The 25,205-nt window shown below is 28.2% G+C and overlaps 2 protein-coding genes across 2 annotated transcripts in view; both read left to right on the top strand.

The window, feature by feature from the left end:
- LOC136986578 (abasic site processing protein HMCES) overlaps window positions 1-12,416 on the top strand; it is a 37,166-nt gene extending 24,750 nt beyond the window's left edge. Inside the window, exons 4-9 of the mRNA XM_067284159.1 lie at window positions 4,315-4,530; window positions 10,182-10,371; window positions 10,449-10,529; window positions 11,838-11,900; window positions 11,983-12,092; window positions 12,175-12,416. Coding sequence (XP_067140260.1) covers window positions 4,315-4,530; window positions 10,182-10,371; window positions 10,449-10,529; window positions 11,838-11,900; window positions 11,983-12,092; window positions 12,175-12,286 — 772 coding nt within the window. The 3' untranslated portion in view covers window positions 12,287-12,416. The remainder of the gene's footprint in view (window positions 1-4,314; window positions 4,531-10,181; window positions 10,372-10,448; window positions 10,530-11,837; window positions 11,901-11,982; window positions 12,093-12,174) is intronic.
- A 1,003-nt stretch (window positions 12,417-13,419) lies between these two features.
- On the top strand, window positions 13,420-24,939 carry Tmc (Transmembrane channel-like). Its single transcript, XM_067284179.1, has 25 exons — window positions 13,420-14,831; window positions 18,232-18,366; window positions 18,438-18,534; window positions 18,830-18,911; window positions 19,005-19,111; window positions 19,185-19,283; window positions 19,348-19,487; window positions 19,554-19,701; window positions 19,768-19,811; window positions 19,879-20,020; window positions 20,104-20,213; window positions 20,299-20,368; window positions 20,452-21,480; window positions 21,545-21,673; window positions 21,752-21,819; window positions 21,892-22,131; window positions 22,197-22,322; window positions 22,402-22,480; window positions 22,560-22,605; window positions 22,679-22,813; window positions 23,442-23,562; window positions 23,633-23,802; window positions 23,869-24,376; window positions 24,446-24,497; window positions 24,570-24,939. Exons 1-24 carry the CDS (start codon window positions 14,299-14,301, stop codon window positions 24,483-24,485), a joined length of 4,398 nt encoding a protein of 1,465 aa, XP_067140280.1. The 5' UTR covers window positions 13,420-14,298; the 3' UTR covers window positions 24,486-24,497; window positions 24,570-24,939.
- The last annotated feature ends 266 nt before the right edge of the window (window positions 24,940-25,205 follow it).

Raw genomic sequence — 25,205 nt, 5'->3', positions numbered from 1 at the left:
TGATGGTTTTGATAGTTTTGATAATTTCAGGGTGTTTTTGAATAAAAATATAAATTTTATATAAAACAAATTTACCCTATACAATATATATACTATAGTATAGTATTGTATGAAAATTACACTTAAAAGTAAATATTTTTATTTGTTACAATAACAAAAATTTTAGATTTGGCATGAATAATTATTTGTGTATTTAATACTGGTTTATTATAAAACAATACAATTGAAAATACTCAAAATTATTAAACTAATAGATTTTTCTATTGCTAGCTAAATTCTTCATATGCCTTGATCAAATTTAATCTGTAGGATCATGTTTTTTATATATTCATATTCATTTACAATTAAAATATTTGGTATTAAATAAATATGTAAATGAAAATTTTGACTATAACAATTCAGAATTTTATTTTATGCCAGTGTTCTTATATATTTGAAAATTTGATGTCAAATATTGAAGAAAGTTGTAATATAACAGGAGAATATGAGATAATCATAGACAGAGAAAAATAGACAATCATGCATATTTAATTGAAATTTTCAAAACTTCTCATTTTGAGACAAATTAATGTTAAATTATTAAAGTATTTTACTTGTTCAGAAAAGAACAGGAAGATAAAAGCACCTTTTTGTAACTAGATTTCAAACATGATTGTTTAATAAATAGTAATAAAAGATACTTTATTTAAAATCAGATCTATTAATCTATTTGATTGATTTAAAAAGTAGTAAATTTAAAATGCAAAGGAAAAGTCAATTACAAGTCAAATATTTAATATTGGCAATAAATAAAAAAAACAAGGAAAAAGTACTGAAACATACCGAACGACTTAGATGCAGTGAGTTAATGCCTCTAAAATTATACAAAAGCAAAAAAATATTAAAAAAGCAATTTGTTTTCCTTTAGTCATTTTTACATTTTAAATCAGGGCTATGGAGTCAAAGACAATTCTTGAATTACTGGTGTTAGAATAGAATTGGATTGACTTTGAACTTTAACACGTTATGACTCTAAAAAGTAGCCTGATGATTCACGCCGACAGTGATAAAATACCTTGTATATTGCATATATTCAATCAATACAAAAGTATATAATTAGTTTATTTATTATTTATATCCTGTATTGATATATAAATTAAGGAGTTGTAGTTGGAGTTAGTGTTAATACATTTATGTACTGCACTAACTCCACAATCGTATTTTAAATCATAAATTTAAAAAAATTTGATAATATAAAATATTTATAGTTTTGTAAGCAATTATAAAAAAGATAAACTAACTTTTTGTTATTTAGTAACGTTATATGTCTATAATTGTAACGTTATAAATTTTACATTAAACTGAATTTTTTATGATACTATTTCCAACATTAATTTTTAAATAATTATGTGTAATATCATTTAATTTTCAATTATTTGTAACATGTACATGAAAAAACTTATTCAAAGTTTTATGAAGTTTAAATAACTAAAAAATTTTAAGTTATAATTAGTTTCATCAATAGTCTTAATCTATTAAAATTTATCAAAAATGTTTGTTTGTGGATAAGTTGTATTGTCTCAATATATTCATCAGTAATTATATCAAAATAAATCTAAAAAGATTGTAATTTTCTTTTTTAATGAGTATTGAAACCATATTTAAAATTCACAAATATCTGATATAAGTTTACTTATGTGAAATATATTTTTTTACAATTGAACAATATTTGGGTTTACTATAGATTACCCCCTATGGAATTTCAGGACTTTGATTATATATTGGAACTCAGGGGACCGAGACGAGTTCAACGGTACCCTATTTTTGGACCGGAGACGAAAAATAAAAAAGTTATCATACTTTTTCACTTACCATACTTTTTTAATGCTCTCACGAAGACGGCACCATAGTTGTTAGTTACTGCCATCTTGCGGTAAAGTCTGCAAACCATGACGTTGGACTACGGTCATCTCCAGTAGGGTTAAACACGCGATACGAGAGCGGAGAGAGCGACACGACTTCCGATCATCACGCAATTGCCATTTCAGTTAATGTTACTTATGGCAGCAAACATGGCGGCCGTTCCCACTGTTCGTGCTCCGACTGACCTCCCGGAGGGGAGCCGCCGGCAGGCCGCCATGTGCTAAACATCACTAGTTATTGATTCACAGTAGTTATTGAACAAAGTAAAAAAGGGGGGGAAACATCTACTAAAGGCAATTTTAACGGCAAGCGGCGCGACTCCCAATCGCGATAGCGAGGCCGACTTAGTGGAGAGAGCGACGCGACTCCCTAAGCATTGCGCAAATCGCCAGAAGAAAGTATGATAACTTTTTTATTTTTCGTCTCTGGTCCAAAAGTAGGGTATCATTGAACTCGTCTTGGTCCCCTCAGTTCAGATATATACTCAAAGTCCCGAAATTCCATAGATAGTAATCTATAGTATCCCCCAATATTTATAAAGATATTATCAGTTTAGAAGACTGATAACTTAAAATATTATTTATATTAAAAACTTTTTGAATATGATAATTTATGCATTTGCTTTAAAAATTGTAATAATTTTTCTTCAGTTTTCTGCTAGTTATAGCAGCTCTGGTGAGCCTCACCTCTTTTTCCATGCTACTCTATTCTGCGCTCGTGTCTTTAGCTCCTTATAACTATCCTCTCTTCAGTCATCAACCATTTTAATTCTCCTCCTCCCTTGTTTCTTTCTGCCTACAATCATTCCTTCCATTATGTCATTCCATAAGCCTTCCTCTCAAATCAGGTGTCCCTGTAATAACTATTTGCTTCCATCTGTTAATAAATTTAATAATTAAATAATTCAAAGTAATTCTGTAATCAGCCCACCAGTGGCCAAGTGGTTCTGTTCCCTGAACACTGGGAGTTCAATTGTGGGTTTGTGTCTCACCAGGATGGGCTGGCCACATGGAGTTTTCCGGATTCTCCACATCTGTAATGTCTGAATAGGGCCAGTTACTCTTAAAAAGACTTCCTGGAAGCATTCCCCTAGGCAGATCATCCAAGTGTTGCATTGCCATAACTTAACTAAACAAACAAACAAAACAATTCTGTAATGATAACTTATTTGTATGCAAAATTCAAAATTTGCTGCTATTAAAATTTTATTCAATTTTTTGTAAATAAATAAAAACATTAACATTTTATTGCTACAATGATGATCTTTAACCTGAAAATTGCTAAACTGTTACCACTATGAAATAATTAAAATATTATTATAAATTTCAAAATAAAATAAATGTTTTTCACTATCTGGAAACTGAAAAAATTTCATAAACTAAAATTTAGTAATATTGGTAATTAATGTAGTTAATTTTTAAAATCTTAAAATAATGGCATTTTAATTGTGGTTATAGTTGAAGAAGTTTGACAATTTGAAAATTAAAGATAATTATTAGTAAATGTATTTGACAAAATTTACCTTATGATAAACATTAGCTTTTTCATTTCGGTTAAATTTTTATTTCTTATATGTTTAATGACAAACTTAGGATTAGTTTCTGAACATTTTTTACTTACAGTAAAGCACAAATTTATGTGGAATTTTATGTAGTACCTGTTTACATAAACCCTTTGTAAAACAAGATCACACTATATTTTATAACAAAAGTATATTAAATTTTATAAAATTTTATTGTTAATACTTTACTGATTGATGTCTTTATTTTTTAGTAAATAGTTCTTAATTAGTAATGTAGATAACTAATGAGAGTACCTTGTGACTTAAGAATTGATGCTCACTGTAATTATTTGAGGTGTAACTTTGCAAAGCAAATCTTAATCACATTTTTGAAATTGAGTTATCTCTTATCTCCTGGATTACAGAAGTGCATATCACATTGAAGATACTTAATTTATATGAGAATGCTACTGTTTTCAAAAGTCAATAATCTAGTTCAAAGAAACCTATAACTAAATTTTTGTATTGTGTATGTTCAGGGAATCTCTAACAATTTGTTTTCCAGTTTTACTATAAATCAGTGGTGCAAAAACATTTTGATTGGTGGGCCAAATTGTCACAAGTTGTAAGTAGATGGGCCACAAACCTTTTGTATATTTTCTTATACAAAAGGTAGACATAATTTTTATCATTTATAATCATGTGGATCTGATTAACATATAAGCCATATTTTGAATGGTCTAAAGGCTGTAGTTTCGGTACCATTGTTCTAAATCATTGGTATCAATGATAACTTATATGTAGCTTCATATTTTCTGAATGAAATGAACTTATTTTAATTTAATTTTTAATATTTTGTAGTTCTTTAAATTTTTTATTTTAAATTTATATTTCTTTATTACATTTTGCAGACCTGTATTAATTCAAAGTTCTCATTTGGAAGATTTTTCTGAGAATATAAGGACTTTATGTCCTATGAGATGGGGTTTAATACCATCATGGTATAAAGGTGAAAAGAAAAATTTTCAATTTAAAACTACCAATTGTCAAGCAGAAAATATAGAAAATAAACCATCTTATCGAAATTCATTGGCAAAAGGAAGAAGATGCATTGTTTTAGCTGATGGGTAAACTTTGATTTGGAAATTTTTTCTTTTCTAAATTTTGTTATTTTATCTTGTATCATGTATTATTAACATTAAATAAATAATATTACAATATTAATATTTATCATCGTATAAATTCTTAAAATATATCAAAAATGTAGAAATTACTAATAATGATTTTTTTGTTAAATATGAGAGTTAGTTCAATTAGATAATTTATGCTCTTTTCTGATATTTCTGATATAAAACTAAGTTCTTAATATTGAAAAATTTATACCAACAGCAAAGGCACCTGCAGGATTTTGTCTTAGGAAGCAAACATATGTGATTTAAATCAACTAACCAACCAATTGATTTGTAAAAATTATTTTCCTTAAACAGGTTTGTCTATTTATATAGACTATCTTCATGGCAATGAATTATAAACACACACATAAGACAAGCAAAAACTAAAACTACTTTAAAAAAACAATGAGTCTTCCAGATACAGTAAAACTTCTCTAACTCAAATGTCTGTAACTCAAATATTTCTTTAACTTGAAGAAAATGAAGCACTTGGTGGGTCTGAATGGAACAGCATAGGGCTTTAACATCTCTAGCTTGAATTTCTTAAATTGAATCTTTTCCAAGTCAAAGTTTTTCATGGTTCCCCTGACACCAATTAATGTACTTTCAACTTCCTCAACTCAAATTTTAATATTTATTCTAGCCAAAGTGATCTTAATTATTGGATTTCCATGAAATTTTCAGACACTTAGTTGCATCTACTGTCCAACACCAATTTTCAGACAACATTTTACTCCAAAGTGAGAGGACCTCTCATTTTATCTCAACAGATGTACCTACAGAATTCTTGAATTCTATTAGTTACATTGAATATTTGACTGAAAGGCATTACATGGGCTGTTAAACAAAGAACTATCAAAGATTCTTTATGTAATAGAGGTAAAAACACAAACCTATTAAGAATTGGCGTTTTTTACTCTATTGTTCTCTAGCTCAAATCGTCTGTAACTCAAAGTATTTTCTTGCTTCTTGGAGCTTTGAGTTAAGAGAAGTTTTACCAGTGGCATGCTACACATCAAAATATTGTATAATGTTTCCAATGATTCTATCCAGGGCTGGCACAGCTTTCCTACCATCAAATGTCACTGCACGCCACTGAGTTTTCCTGTAATATAACTCCTGTATGTGGATTTAAAACTTAAAGGGACATTTTATCACAGTCAGATTAGTTACTTTGGTATAACAATTATTAAAATAAACTTACTCTTATAAAGTACCTTTGCTTTATAAACTTAATATGCCAAAAAAAGAAAATTGAAAGAAAGAATGAAAAATTTTAGGTGAGATAATTTATCCCCTCATTGGCTAGCTATAGGACTTTTCTGAGAATAGTTTTTTGTTTTTTTTTTTCTTTTTCTTTTTGGAAACTTGTATGTCAGTTATAATTAAAGCTTAAAAGTTTTTTAATTTTTAGAAACTACAAGCATATATATCTGAAAATAATTTGTCATATTCTTTTAAAACAGAGATGCATAGCATACTGTCTGCAGTTTGTATGAAGTCCACTAAATGTTTTGATGGCCTACCATCTGATTTTGATAAAAATATTATTATATTAATAGGCCTACCTGATATTCAAAAGCACATCAGCATTATTTTAAATCTGTATAATAATGGTATTTATATAGATTTAAATTAAAATAATGCTAATCACTTATGAATTCAGTTTTGTATTGTTGGATTTATGTAAAAATATTTATTTAATGTCGATTTGAATACATTTTAGATATTAAACTGCAGTCTGTTTAAAAATAGTGTAACCTAATATAGTATAATATTTAAGTTATACATACTTATTTAAAAGTATATTTAAATATAATGATTAAATTTTAAAATTTAGCATTAATAAAACAAGTAAATAGACAGGATTAGAATTACTTTTTAAAAACTTGTAAACATTTTTTAAAATTTTTCTTATAGGAAATTAACAGAAGAAAACACAGGGCTTTTTCATTTTTGTTTAGCCTTCATCCTTTTCATACTTCAGAAACAGTCTTATGACAACTTTTCATTGTAGACTCATCTGCCTCAATGTGTAAAAATAAATTTTCTGTCGGTAATGGCTAAAATTGTAAATGTGTATATATATTAACATTAATAAAATTAGTAAGAATTAGTAAGACTGTTTGTTTCTGAGGTGTGATAAAGACAAAGGGTGAAGAAAAATGAAGAAGCCATGTGTTTTCTTCTGTTAATTTCTTGTAAAAATTAAAAAAATTTTTTTTCTAAATTTTTTAAAAATAAAATATTTATTACTGTATACAAATGTCAAGGTTATATCATCATATAATTGTAATCATATCCCCAAGTTAAATTTATAAGAGAAATAATTTGAAGATTTTAATTTTTTCAAACAATTACTGTTGTATATGTTTTCATATGCAATTATATACTGTATTTAAAATGTTTTATATTGTAAATCATCATATTCATGTTTTGATATTTTTTAAAATGTTTAATTGACATTTAGTTTTTGTAAAATTAAAACAACTTTCTTTTATATTTAGAAAAAATACTTAATCAGATAAATTATTTAGATTTTACTGTTTGATACCATTGATGAGGTGCAATGCTAAGAACATACAGTAAGAATCTTAAATAATATAATAAAGCATTCAAATTAAATAGTTTGTCGCAAACAAGAAGTGAAAAACTTAAATCTGTTTCTCTTTTGTAAAATTTAGTATTATACTCTGTTAAAAAGTTATCTGGAAATATTTATTTATTTATTTATTATCTGAATTTATGAAACTCAAAACATATGCTTGGTTAAGGCAACTGAAAGTATTCACTGAAAACATTTTTAACCTTTTTGAAGCTATCTTTACTATTACTTGTTGTTTGGGATACATGTAGATGATGTACTGGATTGGATATACATTGGATAGAATTAGAATAGTGGTTTTACATGGTCTCCCAAGTGATTGAGAACTTTCATTAAGTCACATTTTAATAACCCATCAGATAGTATTATTAAAATATTAGGCTATAGTAAGAACAATTATACAAAAGTCATATTTATTATAGGAAAATATTTTTCTGCTATAGTTAGACCATTTATAAAAGAAGAGAATTTCTTATTATACACTAGGTATCTCTGTCATGACTATGTTCATATGATAAGTATAAGTTAAAGGATATGCAAAAATCTGGAGTATATATTTTGAAGCTATTCAAAAGAAATGACAATAAAGAAGTCTATAGGTTCTAATTACTACTCATTAGAGACATGAGTTACAGAACATTACTATTCAGTTGCTAAAAGCAAGGAGCCATCTATCCTGTTAGCAAAATGGAAAATGGATAAAGAAATTGAGGTGTAGTGGAACAGATCAAAGATAATTTATGAATTAAAGTACTATTATTATTTAATTTGATCATTACAACAAGTCTGATCCATATCTAAATATGTTAGGAGAGTTAATTCAAACGATGTACAGTACTTATTTTGTCAGAAATTGGAAGACATTGTTGAAATTTAAAGATTTTTCTACCTTTTGCTAAAGAATAGTAAAGTTTAGAGAAGAGTTACTGTATACTATACAAGCACTTATTTAGTATAATGTTGGATTTTAAATTTCTTTGCTTGATATTTAACTTTTAAATCTTACTTAACTATATTATAAATATATTATATAATAGATTTTTAATTGTAAAAATATTCAAATTTATTTACTTATGTTATATCAATAATTGTCAATTTAAATTTTAAATATTTTAAGTAATTTCAAAGATGTATTCCATTTTAGAATATGTAATTGTTCTAATTTCAATAGTTGAAGATAGCATCAAGTAAGCTGAAAATGTTTCTGGTGAATGACTTATGATAATGACCGCTTACTATAAAAATTACTAAAACAGTGTTTTTCAACCTTTTTTATCTCACGGCATACAATAATTAAATTTCTGTGGTGCAAATTTACACAGAAAAAAATCACATGATTAAAAGTTATGTTGTAAACATTCCATCACCATATTACTTGCCAGTTAACCTGATTTTTTATGTATATATTTTTTGTGAATTAAATAAAACAGTATTGTTGTTTCTTAAAATAGCAGCAGGTTACAATAAAAGTTATTTAAATTAATAATTTTCATTTACATAAGAAAGCAATTAATATTAAGCCTTAATTTGCATTTAAAAGTAGCATTATAATTGCCCTTAGAAAGCTGCTCAATATCCCATTATTTCTAAGTTAAAATAATTTGAACTAAATATGGACAATTATACATACATTTTTGATTTAAAGAAAATTTAATTTAAAATGAAATAACCCAGTGTTATGCACATAATTTTGCTTATGAATATATATATATATGTTTTACTATAGTACGTATACATTTATTTATTATAACAATGAAAACCTCGTATAATCAATTTAAAGAGGTTTTAATTTTGACATTTACACTTATTGTCTTTTGGGCTTCTTTTGAAAATAATTTATTTAATAACCTTCAAAAACTTTTTTTTTTGTGGCACACTGGTTGAAAATCACTGTGTTAGATAACTGTTCATTTGACCTAATGTTCTATCAATGGAAGAAAAGATAAAATAATAATTAAATTTTTAAAGTTATAAATTGTTTGGACTGAAAATTTACAGTTTTTAAACTCCAAACAACAATCGGCAATCATTACAAGTAAACCTTGTAATATTAATATTATGCACCGATGTTAGACATTTATGTCAATACCATTCAAGGATTCTATTACTTTAAATGAGCTTTATTGGTAATAAGCATTTAATTTAAACTATTTTTTGACATTTAAAATGCATTGAAGACAACATTATGATGCAGTATTAAAAGAAAAGTTATTGTAAATACAGAAGAATATGAGTTGCTGAACATTACTTATTTTATGGCATTTCTATTATTTTTCTAACTGTTACTTAACAAAATTTTACAAAATCAGTTATTTAGAAACTTTTTCTTTCATTAAAAAAAAAAAAAACTCTTAAAATTTGGTTTAAAAACCATGAAGTATCTAAGAACAAAGAAATGCGGTAATATTTTTTGTTAAAAATAGTCTTTAGTTTTTAGTTTTTGGTAATTTGAATGAAATAAACTTGAATAATTTCAGTTGAGTTAAAAGAAACAACTAAATCATTCTGGATTTAATAATTTACTTTATTATTTGTATTAGCAGTAATTTATTTTAATTAAGCTTTTAGATTGTTCTACAAGATGCACTATATTATCTCATTTTTGTAATAATATAATTATTTTCTAAAATTATCAATATATTTATATAAATCAAATATAATACATAATTAAACAGTTTGTTTAAAGAACTGTTATTGTTGTTGTTAATAATTTACTTTATTACTTTATTACATATACTTTATTAAATATGCATGTAACTTTCCATGTTGTAGCCTGCCTAAAACATTTTATTTTAATTTTAAAAAATGTAAAGTCATATGTTATATGAAAAATTCATTTTCACATGAATTTTTCATATAACATAACACTGCATTATATATATTTAATATGAATTTTTTTCATATGTTTATGTTATTTAAAAATGTTATATGAAAGTTCTCATGTTAAAAATTATACTTGATTTTTAATCATTATATGTATATATAACTTTAATATCTATAGGTTTTATGAATGGAAAAAATTGCCAAATGGAGGCAAACAACCTTATTTCATCTATTCTGTTCAGCCAAATGGATTCAATATGAAGGAAAGGAATTGGACAATTGAGGAAGAAAACAAATGGGCACTAAAAGGATGGTCAGGACCTAATCTTTTAACTATGGCTGGGCTTTTTGATATTTGGAAGTCTGAAGTATCAATTTTTATTTTTAAAATTATATTATAAAAAAGAATTGTGAAAGTATAAATAACAGTTTAATTTTTTTTTAGATTGGAGAATTGCTATACAGTTACACTGTTATTACTGTTGAGGCATCATCATCATATGCTTATCTACATTCTAGAATGCCAGTAAGACTATCAGAACTTTATTAATGTAAAATAATATTTTATCTAGTTATTTAGACATTCTCTCTCACTCTCAAAATGTAATTCATAAAATGTGTTTACTAAACTTTCAAATAGTAGTGTGTATATATATATAGGTAATTATTTGAAAGTTTAAATTATATGTGTATTTCATCAAAATTTTAATACATTTTAACAAAATTATATGTGAAATAATATTCATTTTTACAAAACTTATCTTATATTAAACATAAAGATAAAATAACAAAATATAAAATAATTAAATATTATTAAAATAACTGTACTTAATTATTTTTTGACAATTTTAATTAATAAACTAAAAATAAATAACATGAATATGAATGTCGTTTTGTATTACAATGACGATTTTAACTTAGTTTTTACTAGTTTCTATCAGAAAGGATATTTATGGAAATACAATTAAAAAGAAATTTAAAAAAGTTGTTTTGCTATTTAGGAATTTCATTATATACTTATTAATAAATTTTAAAATCTATTATAGATTGTACTTCATAAATATTTTGTTTAAATAGAAATTTATTTATAAAAACTATTTCTGTAATAAAATATGTATACTTTACTTCTAGTACCTTTTTAATTTTTTTTATTCATTCATCTGCTTCATAAAGATGATAAATGATAGCTGTACTCAGCAGTATAGACAAAAGTAATTAATTAATATTGTCATTACTACTTAGTATATGTTTCATTAATCATTTTCATTCTTATGTCTGATAGAATTTTTGTGTCATGAATAAATCGAAAAACTTGAATTAGTATTAATTAATCTATTTTCTGGAAAAGTTGGAATTATTTGGTAGTATTTCTTAAAATATTATTACTGATATAAACCGTATATATAAAAATTAGAGAAATTTTATTTATTGTATTGCACATAATCCTATCTTACTGATTGTAAACTTCTTTTTTACTCATGACTCTGAGGGCCTTTTTAAGCCAATTATGGATTCAGCTAGGTCCACAATGTGATGGTAAGGTAGTGAAGGACAGGGCTCAACATATCTGGGACATAACACCCCAAAAAATATCTGGGAGGTTTTCCCTGCCCAGACTCAATTTCAGGTTTCCAGAGTAGTAGACCTTTACCTTCTCAGCCATCTAAGCATGAAACTGATTGTTTGAAAGAATAAAAAATAATAATAATCAACTTATCTTTCAGCAATATATTTAATAAACTTATCCTCAGTTGACTTTTTATTACTATATAATCATAATTATTTAATATTGTGATGTGATGATATGTTTAATAATTACATAAGTTTTCTACAGGCAATTCTAAATGGAGATGATATTCAAAAGTGGTTAGATTATGGCACCATTACTACAAAAGAAGTATGTTCAAGAGAATTAAATTTTGTCTTTTAATAATAATTGAAAGTATAGTCTTTTTTCATAACTTTCAAAATAATTGTAGGCAGTTAAGTTGCTTCATCCTGCAGAAACTTTAGAATGGTATCCTGTTTCAAATACAGTTAACAATTCACAGAATAAAAGCATAGAATGTGTGCTACCAATTAAAGCAGAGTAAGCATAATTGTGTATTTATAAATGTAGTTGTTGTATATAAACTCATTAATATATAATTTTTCTAATCTTATTATAATAGAAAAAACATTCCAACAGAGAACAAATTCTTAACTAACTGGTTGAAGAAGGCAAATGTTTCAAAAGATGATAAAGCTGATCAGCCATTATCAAAACAAATTAAGTTAAAATAAACAGATTTCAATGTTATAAATTTTTATTCTTTTTTAATAATATATATAAAGTTATATTTTATTACAATTTGTTTTCATTATTTCAATATGTAACCAAGTTAAAGTTTTAATAAAACTAAGTTTTTAAATACATTGTAGTTATGAATTATTAAAAAAATCAAAAAATTCAGATTTATTGCATTCATTTCAGACTAATGATTTCAGAAATAATTTTAGTAAGAATTAACAACGATTTCATTTAACATAAATTCTAAAAATTGAAAATCAGTTAAATATTTGTTTGAACATATTTTAATTTTTATTTCGAAAGTGAAAATTTTAAGTGAAATTTCATTTATAAATTCATAGTTTAGTTATGTTGTTTATCTTTTTCTCAATATACAAATAAAATGAGAAATTTTTTAAGTTATTTACAGTAATAAAATAACATTTCTAGCTTCTAAATATTTGTTATGATTATATTTTCCTTTAACTTGTTTCTGACTATTTTATGTTTTATATATTTGCAGTATTTTACATCCAACATGTATCTTAACTAGAATTTTTCGTAAAACAGTAACATAAAACACCAAAATTACTCTTTTTTTAAAAACTTTTATCTTCAAGAATGAATAAAGAAAATCAATTTTTAACAGAAAAGTAATGGCACAAAAAGTAAGTATAATCCAGAATATAATAATAATAATCAGAAAATTGATCTAAAAATAAATAAATTTCTCACATTTATTTGAGGTGTATAGACATCTGTTAGCTATATTATATCAAGAAGTTATAACGAAATTAATATATAAAATATTTGAAAGATAATTTTAATATTAAAAATATTAATTTTTTGCACACGTTGGATTTCATATCGTTAAATATAAAATTTACCTAAAAGTTTTTTTTCCCTTCTAGCATTTATCAACGCCGTGAAGAATGCTTGACAGGGATAAATTGTAAAATTTGTTATTAAAATACGCGTTATTAATTATGAAATAATCATTTATTTTACTTTAAAAAAAGTGGCAAAATATATATAAGTACGTGTATAAGTTTTTATATTTGGAATATATAAATTATTCAAAAAAGTTTTCATTTTAACTTATAAAAAAAAAGGGAGAAATGATTTTTATCCTTTATTTATCATTCATCATTCGATTATATTCTGAAAAAAGCAGAATATTTCCTATTAATTTCGGAAAATTTCTCGCTATATAAATTACGTTGATGAAAATTATTAAATAATATATGTGAACGGTTACGAATAGGTTGGAAAATAAACAGGGGATTTTCCTCTGAATCATCTTTTGTGTTAGCTTCCTGTTCAAATTACCTATTTGGAAGAAGTTACCACGCCCAATTGGAAGATACAAAACTGGATCAAGGTAAATTCGGCGTAACTTTAAATATTAATATTTTGGACTCAGTCCCCTCATAAGTTTTTTAAATGAAGAAATTAGAAAATTTGTCACGCGGTAGTTGGATACTTTGATAGAACCTATGTGATAGTTATCATCATCATCATCTGTTCCATTTTTTCCCCCTTCTTCCCTCACCCTCGTTATATATGATTAATGACCCTACAGAATTCATCCTGTAAAAAGCACTCGGCTACTTAACGTGTTCCTACTGTCAAAACTTATGTGGAAGATTTTAAAAAAAATGGCCGCATTCAATTAAAAGTGCTGCCATCTATGTATTAGAGAAGAAATTGAAAGAGTCGTATAAGACGTGACAAGGAACCATCTTTCTGAACAACGCCCACTAACATGAAGGTAAAGGTCCCGGATAGGCGCCCCACCCTCTACAACGCAGCGGCAACAAAATGTGCTAGATGTATTATGGCAACTGCGACCAGGCTAACGGATGAGGGGAAGATCGCTCGCCTGTGTATGCCTTTATCATGTACACAGTCACCATCGAAGCTTTAAGTACACACGCTTAGTTCATACAGCATAAGCCTTTGATGTGAATATCCAAGTTAAATTTTGTGAAGGATTGAAAATTGATTTCCCCCCTCAACTATTGTAATGGAAGAGATTGCTTCAACGGAAAACGAGGGTGAGGAAAGAAAGAATAATGATGATACAGAACCCGGAAATGAGGGGGATGATGATCGTGAACCAGACAGTAACGATGATAAGCGAGTGGAAGTTAAAATCGAGGATGATAACGATGAAGAAAAGGACGAAGATAAAACCGAAGAAGAAAGGGATGAAGATAAAGCCGAGGAGGAAAAGGATGAAGATAAAGTGAAGGAAGACGAAGAAGAAGAAAAGGATGAAGATAAAGTCGACGATGATGATGAGGACGACGACGAAGATAAGGAAGAAGCTAAAGATGTTCCTGCATTAAGTTTACTATCGTGTCCGAGGCTTAGTCTGACTGGTGCTGATGACGATGATGATGATGATGATGATGGAGATGAACAACTGGAAGCTTTTCTTCAAAGAAATTTTAGTGAAAGAAGAAGAAGTAGATGGGGTCTGAGACGTGGTTCTTCGCCTTTTTTACCGGAAGGTGCCCGAAGACGATTATCATCATTTACCGTATCTTCGGGAGAGTAAGTAGAATTCACTCAATAAAACTTCTTAATAATATATATATATATATATATATATTAAACTTCTCAAAATGAACGTAAATAATGTTAAGTCTCTTTACATCTAAAATTATCCAAAATGGCGGCAAATTAGAGAGTAATTAAATACTTCAGAAACAACAAAAATTTATAACAGTCGGTAGTCATAATTTCTTGTAACTAAATGAATTTAAATTCAATAGATTTAAAATATTTAAGCATTAAATCACCTTATATATCACGTTTTATAGTGTTAACGTTATCTATTTATAGAAAACACGAGTAAAATGGCGTCCTGAAAATTAGTATTCTGTGACAATTCCATCTCTAGAGACCTCTTATCTGTTATCATTATGTTTAAAGTAACAGTTAACACTTAATCAACACACTGATTTTTATTTATAATCAGGTTAACGATACGAGATTACTACAATGAATAATATCGTTTTATTCTTAAATCGCGTAAAGAAAGGCTGTGTTATTAACCTTTTTGAGGCCCCAGTACCTAAAAACACACAAGTTTCAAAGAAATTATATTTTAATGAAATGAATTTGTAATAAATATTTTTGAGGCTCCCGCGAAGGGCCAGTTTTACGCATACTGTGGCGGCCCTTAAAGCAAGAGGCCTTTCAATGATTTTTATTGGCCATTAATGCGAGGTCCTAGGCCATGACTTATCTAGTTATATGTAAATTTGGTTTGATGGGATATGATAATGCAATACACAAGGAGGATGTTTTCTATGGGAAATTGGTCCTATTTACATATTACCACGTGAAGAAAACCCGGAAAACTCCACGTGAATAGTGTTTAGTAGTGTTTTCTATTCGGCCAGTGGTGAGTCTATACTTAAATATGAAGGCCACGTCAATTGTTTGTTAGCCTCTCTGTGATAGGACCAGTTTGTTAAATAATTCCAAATTTATTATTGATGAATCTAGAGAGAATATTTACAATACTCAATGTCAAAATCTGCATATAAATTAAATAGTCTTTTAAAAAACAATCTGCAAGAAAAACATCCGCAATCTGATACATCAATAAATAAAAACGTGGAAAAATCCTTGAATTGTCTAAATTGAGAAATTCGTTTCTTGACCTAAATTATGATGTTTTAAAGAAACTAGAATTCTAATAAATGTTTAATGATGAATCCTTATGAATTATGAATGAACGATAAGAAAAAATAAATCTTTTCTATTCGTTTCCTAGATAAATTTAAATGGAAGGGATAACCATTCTCTCACGATACTCACGATCCTCATTAACTTAACTTGCACCTGCCTACTTAATAGTTTGCATGTGTTTTGTTCAGACTGATACACATTTATTATCAATTTAAATGCAAAAAGAAAAAATATCCGACTATCATAAATAATTAATTTTTGCTTCTTTTCCACAATTCCGCGATTTACTAATTGATTTTAATAATAAGCCGCGCGTGAGATCAAAGAGCTAAAACGAGTTTTGCGTGCTTAAACGTGATACTTTACTATAGAAATGAATGTTTTTCTTATTGGAAGTACGCAAAAATTGAACCAATTACGAGCAATTTGTAAGTTTTTCTAGAAACTGATCCGAATTTTTAAAAAACTACATCCATTAAGCGAGCTCGTAGTTGAAGTTTTAGCGTGCCTTGGCCAAATATCAAAACTTTTCATTTGGACTATTATAGATGATATATTTCGCTAAATGGCATTAATATATTTAACTCGTCTTGACAATTTAGTCGGAAGAGTTGATTATTTCCACAAAGTAATATTTATATGACAGGATAACAAATACATTGATATGATTACATGAGCTACTGCTGTCTTGCTAATGGTATGAATAGGTGGGTGTTCGTACCCCCAACAACGCCCAATAATAGATGAGGAGTTCTTGTATCACCGGGAGTGGAGGTGTCCATTCGACACCCCTACATCAATAATCCAGGGCCAAGGGTGGTAGATGACCACACCCAAGAACCCCCCCGTCCTTTTTACCACACCCACATTCACTTGTGTTTCTATTCGATATCAACTTGTTTAGTAAGCCATGACCGCATCACTTCTGGTATTCGATGGTTTATGGAATTTCTCTACATGTGTTTCGATTTTTAAACATCTATTCATTAATTTGAACTTATTTAATCGAACTTTTCCACATAATTCACAGTTAAATTCCAAAAGGGAATTTATAATAAACATTATGTATAAGGAAAGGTGTAGACAATGCAAAGATGAGCATCTGTACTAAGTACAGTAGACCCTGCACTAATCAATTGTTAAGGATGCAAAAAAATGGCATACCTAAGTTCTCTCTCCGATAATTAACGATCTGATGTGTTCAATAGAAAATGAGGTAGCTTCAATAATAAATTAAGAATATTTTATGGCCGAATAATTTCATTTTTCACATCGAATATGAAGAAGTTCGTCACTACTACCGTCAACATGTTCAATTTTTATACTCACGCTTTTCACGTTATTTTCTGAATTTAACGGGATTATTAAGCTATACCTATTGCTAAATATAGATTAAATTATAATTAAGATCTTAATTAAGACGTGTAAACGTAATAGGAAATCCTATTCATAGATGAATAGACCATTTAATATAGTCACGCGAGATAATTTATCGTAATTAGAGCTTAAGAATCTTATCATCAGCAACTTTATTATTCAATTAAGGGAATTATATTAAAATCGGTAGAAATATGAACTTTAAAGTTCTAGAATAAGTTAATATCAACAGTTATATTATTGCTTAGTTATCAGGTTGTAATTCGTGTTGTAACCGGATGGACTATAATTTAAATGTTATTAATTTCTATACAAAACTCAGAGTGAAACGTCGTTAAATATATTATAAGGTACTCTAATACATATTTAAACCTATATGAATTGTATTCAGCGTTTAATTTCTTAATGGGAAAGTAATATTTTTAATTTTCGGAGTGATGACAACGTTTAATGGACATAACAGGTGCAGTAACGACTTGTCTACAGTTCAAGGCTATCGAATAAATATCGCTAATGACTTTAGCTTGTTTTCGTGATGTAATTATGTCATCTTATTTCCTTGTGCCTTTTTTGATGTTCTCTAGAATGACTGGATGGTTAGAAAGGACATAAAACGCCTTTTCTAGGATAAGTATTCTTAAAACGTGGAACAATTCGAATCCTCCCTTTACTTTATGACTACATTACAGTAATATAGGTTATGCCTTCCATAATCTATTCATTCTGGAGTTTGCTGGTGTTCAAAGAGGTTCGATTCTCTTCGATGAGTTTCTCTTTGATCATGAGATTCCGTGGGTATAGACCCTCTCCGATCTCTAATTAACATCTGTATATTGTTATAGCATTTGTCAGTAGTAAATAAACCTCTCTGTTATAGCGAAACGGCGATTTCTATAGACGAAGGAGAAGTAACAGAAGAAGAGATTCTCGAAAATATCAGATTACATAAAGAATTAATAGAATCGATTCGATATCAGCCATGGAGAATGAAAAAAAAGTACAAATCATTGAGGTAGGAATTTTATTTATTAATTCACTAATAAATAATATAATTAAAATGATTAATAATACTACTTTTAATAGACAAGCGAAGGCGTATGTGAAGAAACACGAAGGAGAATTGATGCAGAGCAAAAAGTCTGGAGATATCTTCACCAAATATACAATCATTTTATCCAGAGTAAAAAATAAAGATTTCAATCTTTAATTATTGTATCTGATTAAAATTGTGTCGAATTTTTAATGCCGTATAACTGTAATAAAATGTCCATTAATTTGGTAAAGTTAATTAATTAATTTTCCGGAATAGAGTGAATCGATTTTACTTTCATCTTTTGATATCAAGTCGTGGATTCAGCTTTAATTTTTAATTTTATTCTTATAAATTTATTAAATTATTAAAATATTTCATCATTTAAACAGGTTATTATAATTTTTATAAAGCAAAAATAAATTAATCTGGTCATTCTTTTTAGGGTTGGAACAAGTTTAAGAGAGAGGTTGCTAACTTGATAGTTATCCTTACACCATGGGAAATGAGAATAAAAAGAATAGAAAGTAAGTTCATTCGAATTAATTTTCCTTTTTCCTTGTTTACCTAATTTTTAATAAATTTATTATTATTTTTATTAAATTTATCGGCTTTCTTAGGTCAATTCGGTTCGGTTGTTGCATCGTATTTCACTTTTCTTCGTTGGGTGTTTTGGGTCAACTTTTTTATTACTATTTTTGTCTGTTGTTTTCTCATGGTTCCTGAGGTGAGACGCGATCCATATACACTTCATCATTGACCATTACCATCGTATCGAGTAATAGTAATTATAATTTTAGATTCTAAGAGGTTTTAACGACGAAACGGGTATGCGAAAAATCGCTAAAGACGACGAAATGGAAAACGAACCTAATTTAAATTCAGTGTGGAATTTTGAAGTAAGTTTCCATTAAAATATTAAGAAATTATCCAATTTCTCTTTTAACTCTGTGATATTTACAGGGTTATTTAAAATACTCTCCGATTTTCTACGGGTATTATGGCAATCAAGAAATGACTGATGAGGGATATAGATTGCCATTAGCATACTTCCTAACGTCCCTTTGTGTTTACATCTTCAGCTTTTTTGTCATTCTCAGGAAGTAAGTGAACAGAAGAATCATCTTCGTAGATTTTAAGATAATTTATATATTATTTATTCGTTTTAGAATGGCAGAAAATGCCCGCATGAGTAAATTATCGGAGAAGGAAGACGAATGTACATTTGCTTGGAAGTTGTTTACTGGTTGGGATTATATGATCGGGAATGCTGAAACGGCATATAACAAAACAGCGTCACTAGTTATGGGATTCAAAGTAAGTATTTAGATAAATAGATTAAATAAATTAAAAATGAAAAGCTTAGACATTCACTCTACGCAGGAATCAATTTTAGAAGAAAAGGAAAAGAAAAAACAAGATAAAAAGTGAGTTTCCCTCATCAAAATTTCAGTTTCATTTCATCGTTACTTCATGATTTTTCCTCTTTTTTAGCTGGAAGCTGGTAACATTTCGAGTTATTGCGAATTTTCTTGTATTAATTTTGTTAACATCCAGTGCCTATGCAATAGTTTTAGTAGTAGAAAGATCCGAACAACCAGAAGCCAAAGAAGGGAACTGGTGGAGGGAACACGAAGTACGTACAGAGATTTTATATATTTGCTATAAAAATTGTGCAAAGATTTTTCTCGTGTTTTCTAAAAGCGAGACTCCTTTTAGCTTCAAGTAGTCGTAAGCGGTATATCCATTATTTTTCCAAATTTGTTTGAGATGATAGGAATTATTGAAAAGTATCATCCTCGTGTTCAACTCCGTTGGCAATTAGCCAGGTAGGAACTGCAAGAGTTACACAAAAGTAAAATATTGGGCGGAGCATTTACTAATATATTATAATTAATGTTCTTATAATTTCAGAATTCTAATACTCAATCTTCTAAATTTATATACGTTAATTTTTTCACTTTTCAATCGTGTTTTAGGAATGGTGAGTTCGCAACTATGAATTTCATTGAATTTACTTTGTAAATAAAATTATATATAAACATAATATTGTCATTAAATTCGCAGATAAAAATATTAAACGAACTAAAATTAAATGTCACATTAACCATGGAAACAATGGATGAAAAAAAAGCAATTGTTGTTAATAGTACTACTTTTTATCAAGAGCCTCCTCTCGAGAGCCGCAACTTAGTGTTAAACCATTACGAACCAAGCCATTACGTTCAAGATCAACAGAGCACAGATTTTCAAAATTGTACCTTGCGTATCATCCAAAACTGTACTTTAGCACTACTTAACAAAATACAAACAACAACATGGTTTACCGTCAACGCTACGGATTTATACGACGCTTTTAATAATACATTTCCATACGGATTTGATACTACAACTTATTCTTATAACGCTACTGATGATAACTCCAACTATAAATCTATGGTTTTGAATATTGTTAACTTAACTTCACTCGGTAACTGGAGTTATTCAGCAGATACCAATATAGGATTTCAACCTATATATATAGAAAACAATTCTAATCCGTTCGAGATGGGTGATAGTTTTTGGAAATTGCCAATTAACACTAGTCATCTAGGTTTAGATGACGAAAACTTTACGGAAACCGTGAAGAATATATTTGATGAACCTTCCACTTCTACTAAATTATCCATGGATGATGTTGCTACGTGGTTGCTGAATTCTACTATGTGGAACGGGACAGAAGAATCACTCATGACTACGGAAGGGGGAGATCCCGATAACTGTACAGTATTTTTACGAATTTGTCCAACTTCCAGCGATACGCTCTCTCCGGATTTTAATTTTACTTTTATTAATTATACAACTTTACAACCGAACGTGTCCGAATGGATAGAAGTAGATGGGAATGCCACCGATTTGGATAACGCGACATTAACGACTCTCGAGACCACCGAAAGTCCCCATATTGTTTCGACTATGTTGTCACCCTGTAAAAAGTGCACCGATACCAAAGCATCGAAGCGAGACGATATCCCGTCTTTCGAATCTGTAAGAAAAATGTCCGACGAATTCAAAGAAGAATTAAAAAAGAATTGCTGGGAGACGATGTTTGGTCAGGTATTTATTAATTTAAATTATATATTAAAATATGATAGCCTTAATAAATAATATTAATTAACAGGAATTGGTTAAATTAACTGTTTCTGATCTGGTGATGACAATTGTGAGTACTTTAATAACCGACTTTATCCGTGCTGTTTTTGTTCGCTATGCTAATCAATGTTGGTGTTGGGATCTGGAAAAGGGATTTGTATGTTTATATTACAATTTAACTAATAATAAAATCATTTCACAATATTTTTCTTAATATTAATTAATTCGTTTACAGCCGGGTTATGGAGACTTTAAAATTGCTGAAAATATTTTACATCTTGTAAATAATCAAGGATTAATCTGGTAATTATAAAATTTATAATAATATTAATGGTAGTTAGTTTTTATTATTTTTAATACTGTTATATTATACAGGATGGGCATGTTTTTCTCACCGGGTCTTCCAGCTATCAATACAGTCAAATTATGTATCTTGGTTTATTTTCGTTGTTGGGTTGTCCTCACTTGCAATATTCCTCACGAAACTGTGTTTAAAGCTTCACGTTCTAACAATTTTTATTTTGCTCTTTTACTAATTATGCTCTTCCTCTGTACTTTGCCTGTGGGATTTGCTGTTGTGTGGTTAGATCCTTCGTGGCATTGTGGACCTTTCAGGTTAATATTTTAATAAATTTAATTAATTTAACTTTATTCTATACTTAAATCTTTACTTCATACAGTGATTACTATCGAATTTATGGAGTTTTCACTACTTATTTGGAATCAGTATTCCCAAGTTGGCTAAACAAAATTATGGAATATGTTACTTCTCCGGGTGTTGTTATACCTCTTTTACTGCTTCTTGTGTAAGTTTGTAGTAGTTAATTTTATAATTAGCGTTTTTATTTGTATTCTTAACGTAATAATATTGTTTTTTTCCCGTAGATTATGCATCTATTATCTACTTTCTTTGACGGGATCTCTTCGTGAAGCGAATAATGATCTTAAATTACAACTTAGAAGAGTAAGCAGAGAATTTTCTCTATTAAAAATAAAAGCCTTTCTATCGTTTTAAAAAATAAAAATATTTATGTTAATTCTAGGAAAAATCTAATGAAAAGGGGGCTAAATCGGAAGAAGAGGCTAAAAGTAATTATTTGCCATATTTTTTTAAAGCTAATTCTTCAAATAAATGTTCAATAAAATTTTAATATTTTTAAAGAGGAAGAGGGACAGGACCCAACGAAATGGTCATCTGCTAAGAAAATATTGCCTGTTCTGCCAAATAAATTCCGTTCAACTAGCAATATACCTGGGGAAGACGATGAAGAAGATGACGATGATGATAAGCAAACAGGTTTGAACTTCAATTGAACTTCTAAATTAAAATGTTGAAAATAAAATGTTTCATTAATGTCGAATTTTAATTTTTGAAAATAATAAAGTTCAAGTTAGTGAAGATGAATTGATTTTTCGCGTTACTGCCACGCAATATGCAAATTCGTATCGTATATAAATTATAATTCAGTGAAGTATAGCATTAGAAACAGAAAGCATAGAATTTAGAGTTGCAAACTTATTTAAGCTGTCATAATAAAAGTAAGGAATTAATTAGATTCGTTGATGGTTAAGAGCTAACAAACAGATTTAATTAACATGAATTACTATTTTGAACCATTTTAAACTACAGATGAACCTCCAATTACTACTACCTTTAACTTTTTATGTTTTTATCGGTACCCGCTGTTTGACTGTCATTAATTTGTTTTATTAATTATATAAATAATTAATTATCTTTATTTTTTTATTTTTATTATAATGTAACCTCTCAGAGGATGCTATGTCTTTATTTACACCAGTTCTTACATAAGATTGGTAGGAAAACTTAAACATATAAGCAAAATTTCTGCAAAATATTTCTTCGAGAAATTTAAAAACAATAAATGTGTAGTATTAACTATTAATATTTGATTTCTCTCATTTAGATTCGAGAAGTAGAAGAGTTCAATATTCAGAAGACGAGCAAACTGAAGAACCAAATGAAATTCAAACAGATTCTCAAAGTTCCGAAAATCATAAGAAATCTATTCCACAAACAAAAAAAAGGTACGTTGAATATTTCATAATTAAGTTTATTTTAAAATTTTTACAATTTAACTTTATACGTGTTCACCAGGACACCGAAGCCATTACCAAAATCAGTTGAGAATCTTAGAAGAGAAGAAAGCGAAGAAAGGAAACGGAAATCGAGTCGTGGTGCCTCGGGTTCTATAGGAAGCGGAGAAGTACCCGTTATAACAATCAGCCAACCATCAGAAAGTGGTCTATCGAACAAAAAATCTCAAGGTTAGATTATTAATGTATTTATATATATATAATTTTATAGATTTTCATGACATATTTTTCCCCTAGAATCTTTGAATAGTCTGGATAAAAAAGCGACACCACGACATGGCAAATTGATTAAAAAACACTCGGAACCCGTTACTTTAACACCTTCTCGAGGTAAAAAAGGAAAGAAAAGAAAAGGCGTTAGTTTAGACGAAACGGTTTCCGAATCTGATCTCGGAAACAGCACCGAAAGTAAAACTGATGATACCGAAAATTCCGATCCTGAAGGGAGTGTGCTCAATAATCAATCAGGCCAACTAAAACGCGATCGTCGTAAGACTGAACTTAATCGTTCTCAGAGTAGCAGATCACACAGTAGTTCACTAGATACTCCTCCTCTAATAGAAGAAGAGGAAGACGAAGAAAATAATAAAGGTACCCTTCCTCTTGCCGCAAGCAAAGCTAAGTTGCAGAGACAACAGGCAGACTCTGATAGTTTAGAATGCTCTGCGAAACCTGTTTGTTTGGATATCGAATCCGGTTCTTCCAATGGTGCCAAGGAAGCCGAACAACCCAGAGAGGAAGAAAAGTGAATATTACTACTAATTGATTTCAAATTATATTTAATTAAGCAGCCAACTAAATTCATTTTTTTTAGGAAAGCTAAAATTCAAAGATTAAGTACCGACTCGCTTTGATGGTGCAAACTGGTATGTTTAATCATTATATGATCGTTGATTGTACCATTTAATATATGTAAAACTCTGTTTTGTTTTATTCAGATTTATCAGTTCGTTCTTCATTATCCGTTATTAATGAGATCATCCGACTTTACTCAGATGTCTTCTCGTTAACAATAGATATTTATTGTTGTCCATCATCCGAAGATCAACAGGAAAACTTTCAAATTACAGCTTTTTTAACAAAATTCTCAGTAGATTTTTCCCTCATCTCTCCTATAAAAAAAATGCAGGAAAAAAACCAGAAAAGAAAGCCGAAAATGTTGGACAATTTGATTGATTATCATTTCGTATTTTACGATTTGAACAATTTACAAGAACAAAAGAATCTTTTATGTAGATAATTAGAAAAATGAAAATTTTATTATATACAAATAAAAATATCTGTTTTAGTTTTTTTAATAATTAATAATTATTAATAATATCAATAAATTATATTTAAACTTGTTGGATCGATTTGTAATCATGTTTAAATACAATTTTATCTCCTATATTATTATCATTCTTATTATTATTATTATTGAAACAATTTTAAAGTTAAAAAATATATATCTTACATATTGTTGTAATATAAATTCTGAAATAAATTCTCGTTGAAAGTCACAAGAACAATCAGAATTTATCTCAGGGGACGTATTATTTTAAAGTTAAAGCATGTTTTAAGCCGTTAAATTTTCA

The sequence above is a fragment of the Centruroides vittatus genome, unplaced genomic scaffold, assembly GCF_030686945.1.
Source record: "Centruroides vittatus isolate TY-2023 unplaced genomic scaffold, ASM3068694v2 scaffold_1152, whole genome shotgun sequence".
Taxonomy (NCBI): Eukaryota; Metazoa; Arthropoda; class Arachnida; order Scorpiones; family Buthidae; genus Centruroides; species Centruroides vittatus.
The sequence above is the reverse complement of the archived record's forward strand: the minus strand, read 5'-3'. Positions and strand labels throughout refer to the sequence as shown.

Coding starts and splice junctions, on each gene's coding strand:
- Tmc (XM_067284179.1), top strand. CDS start 14,299: ATGGAAGAGATTGCTTCAACGGAAAACGAGGGTGAGGAAAGAAAGAAT. Junction 19,812..19,878: donor AAGAAAAAACAAGATAAAAA/GTGAGTTTCCCT, acceptor CCTCTTTTTTAG/CTGGAAGCTGGTAACATTTC. Junction 24,377..24,445: donor CAACCCAGAGAGGAAGAAAA/GTGAATATTACT, acceptor CATTTTTTTTAG/GAAAGCTAAAATTCAAAGAT.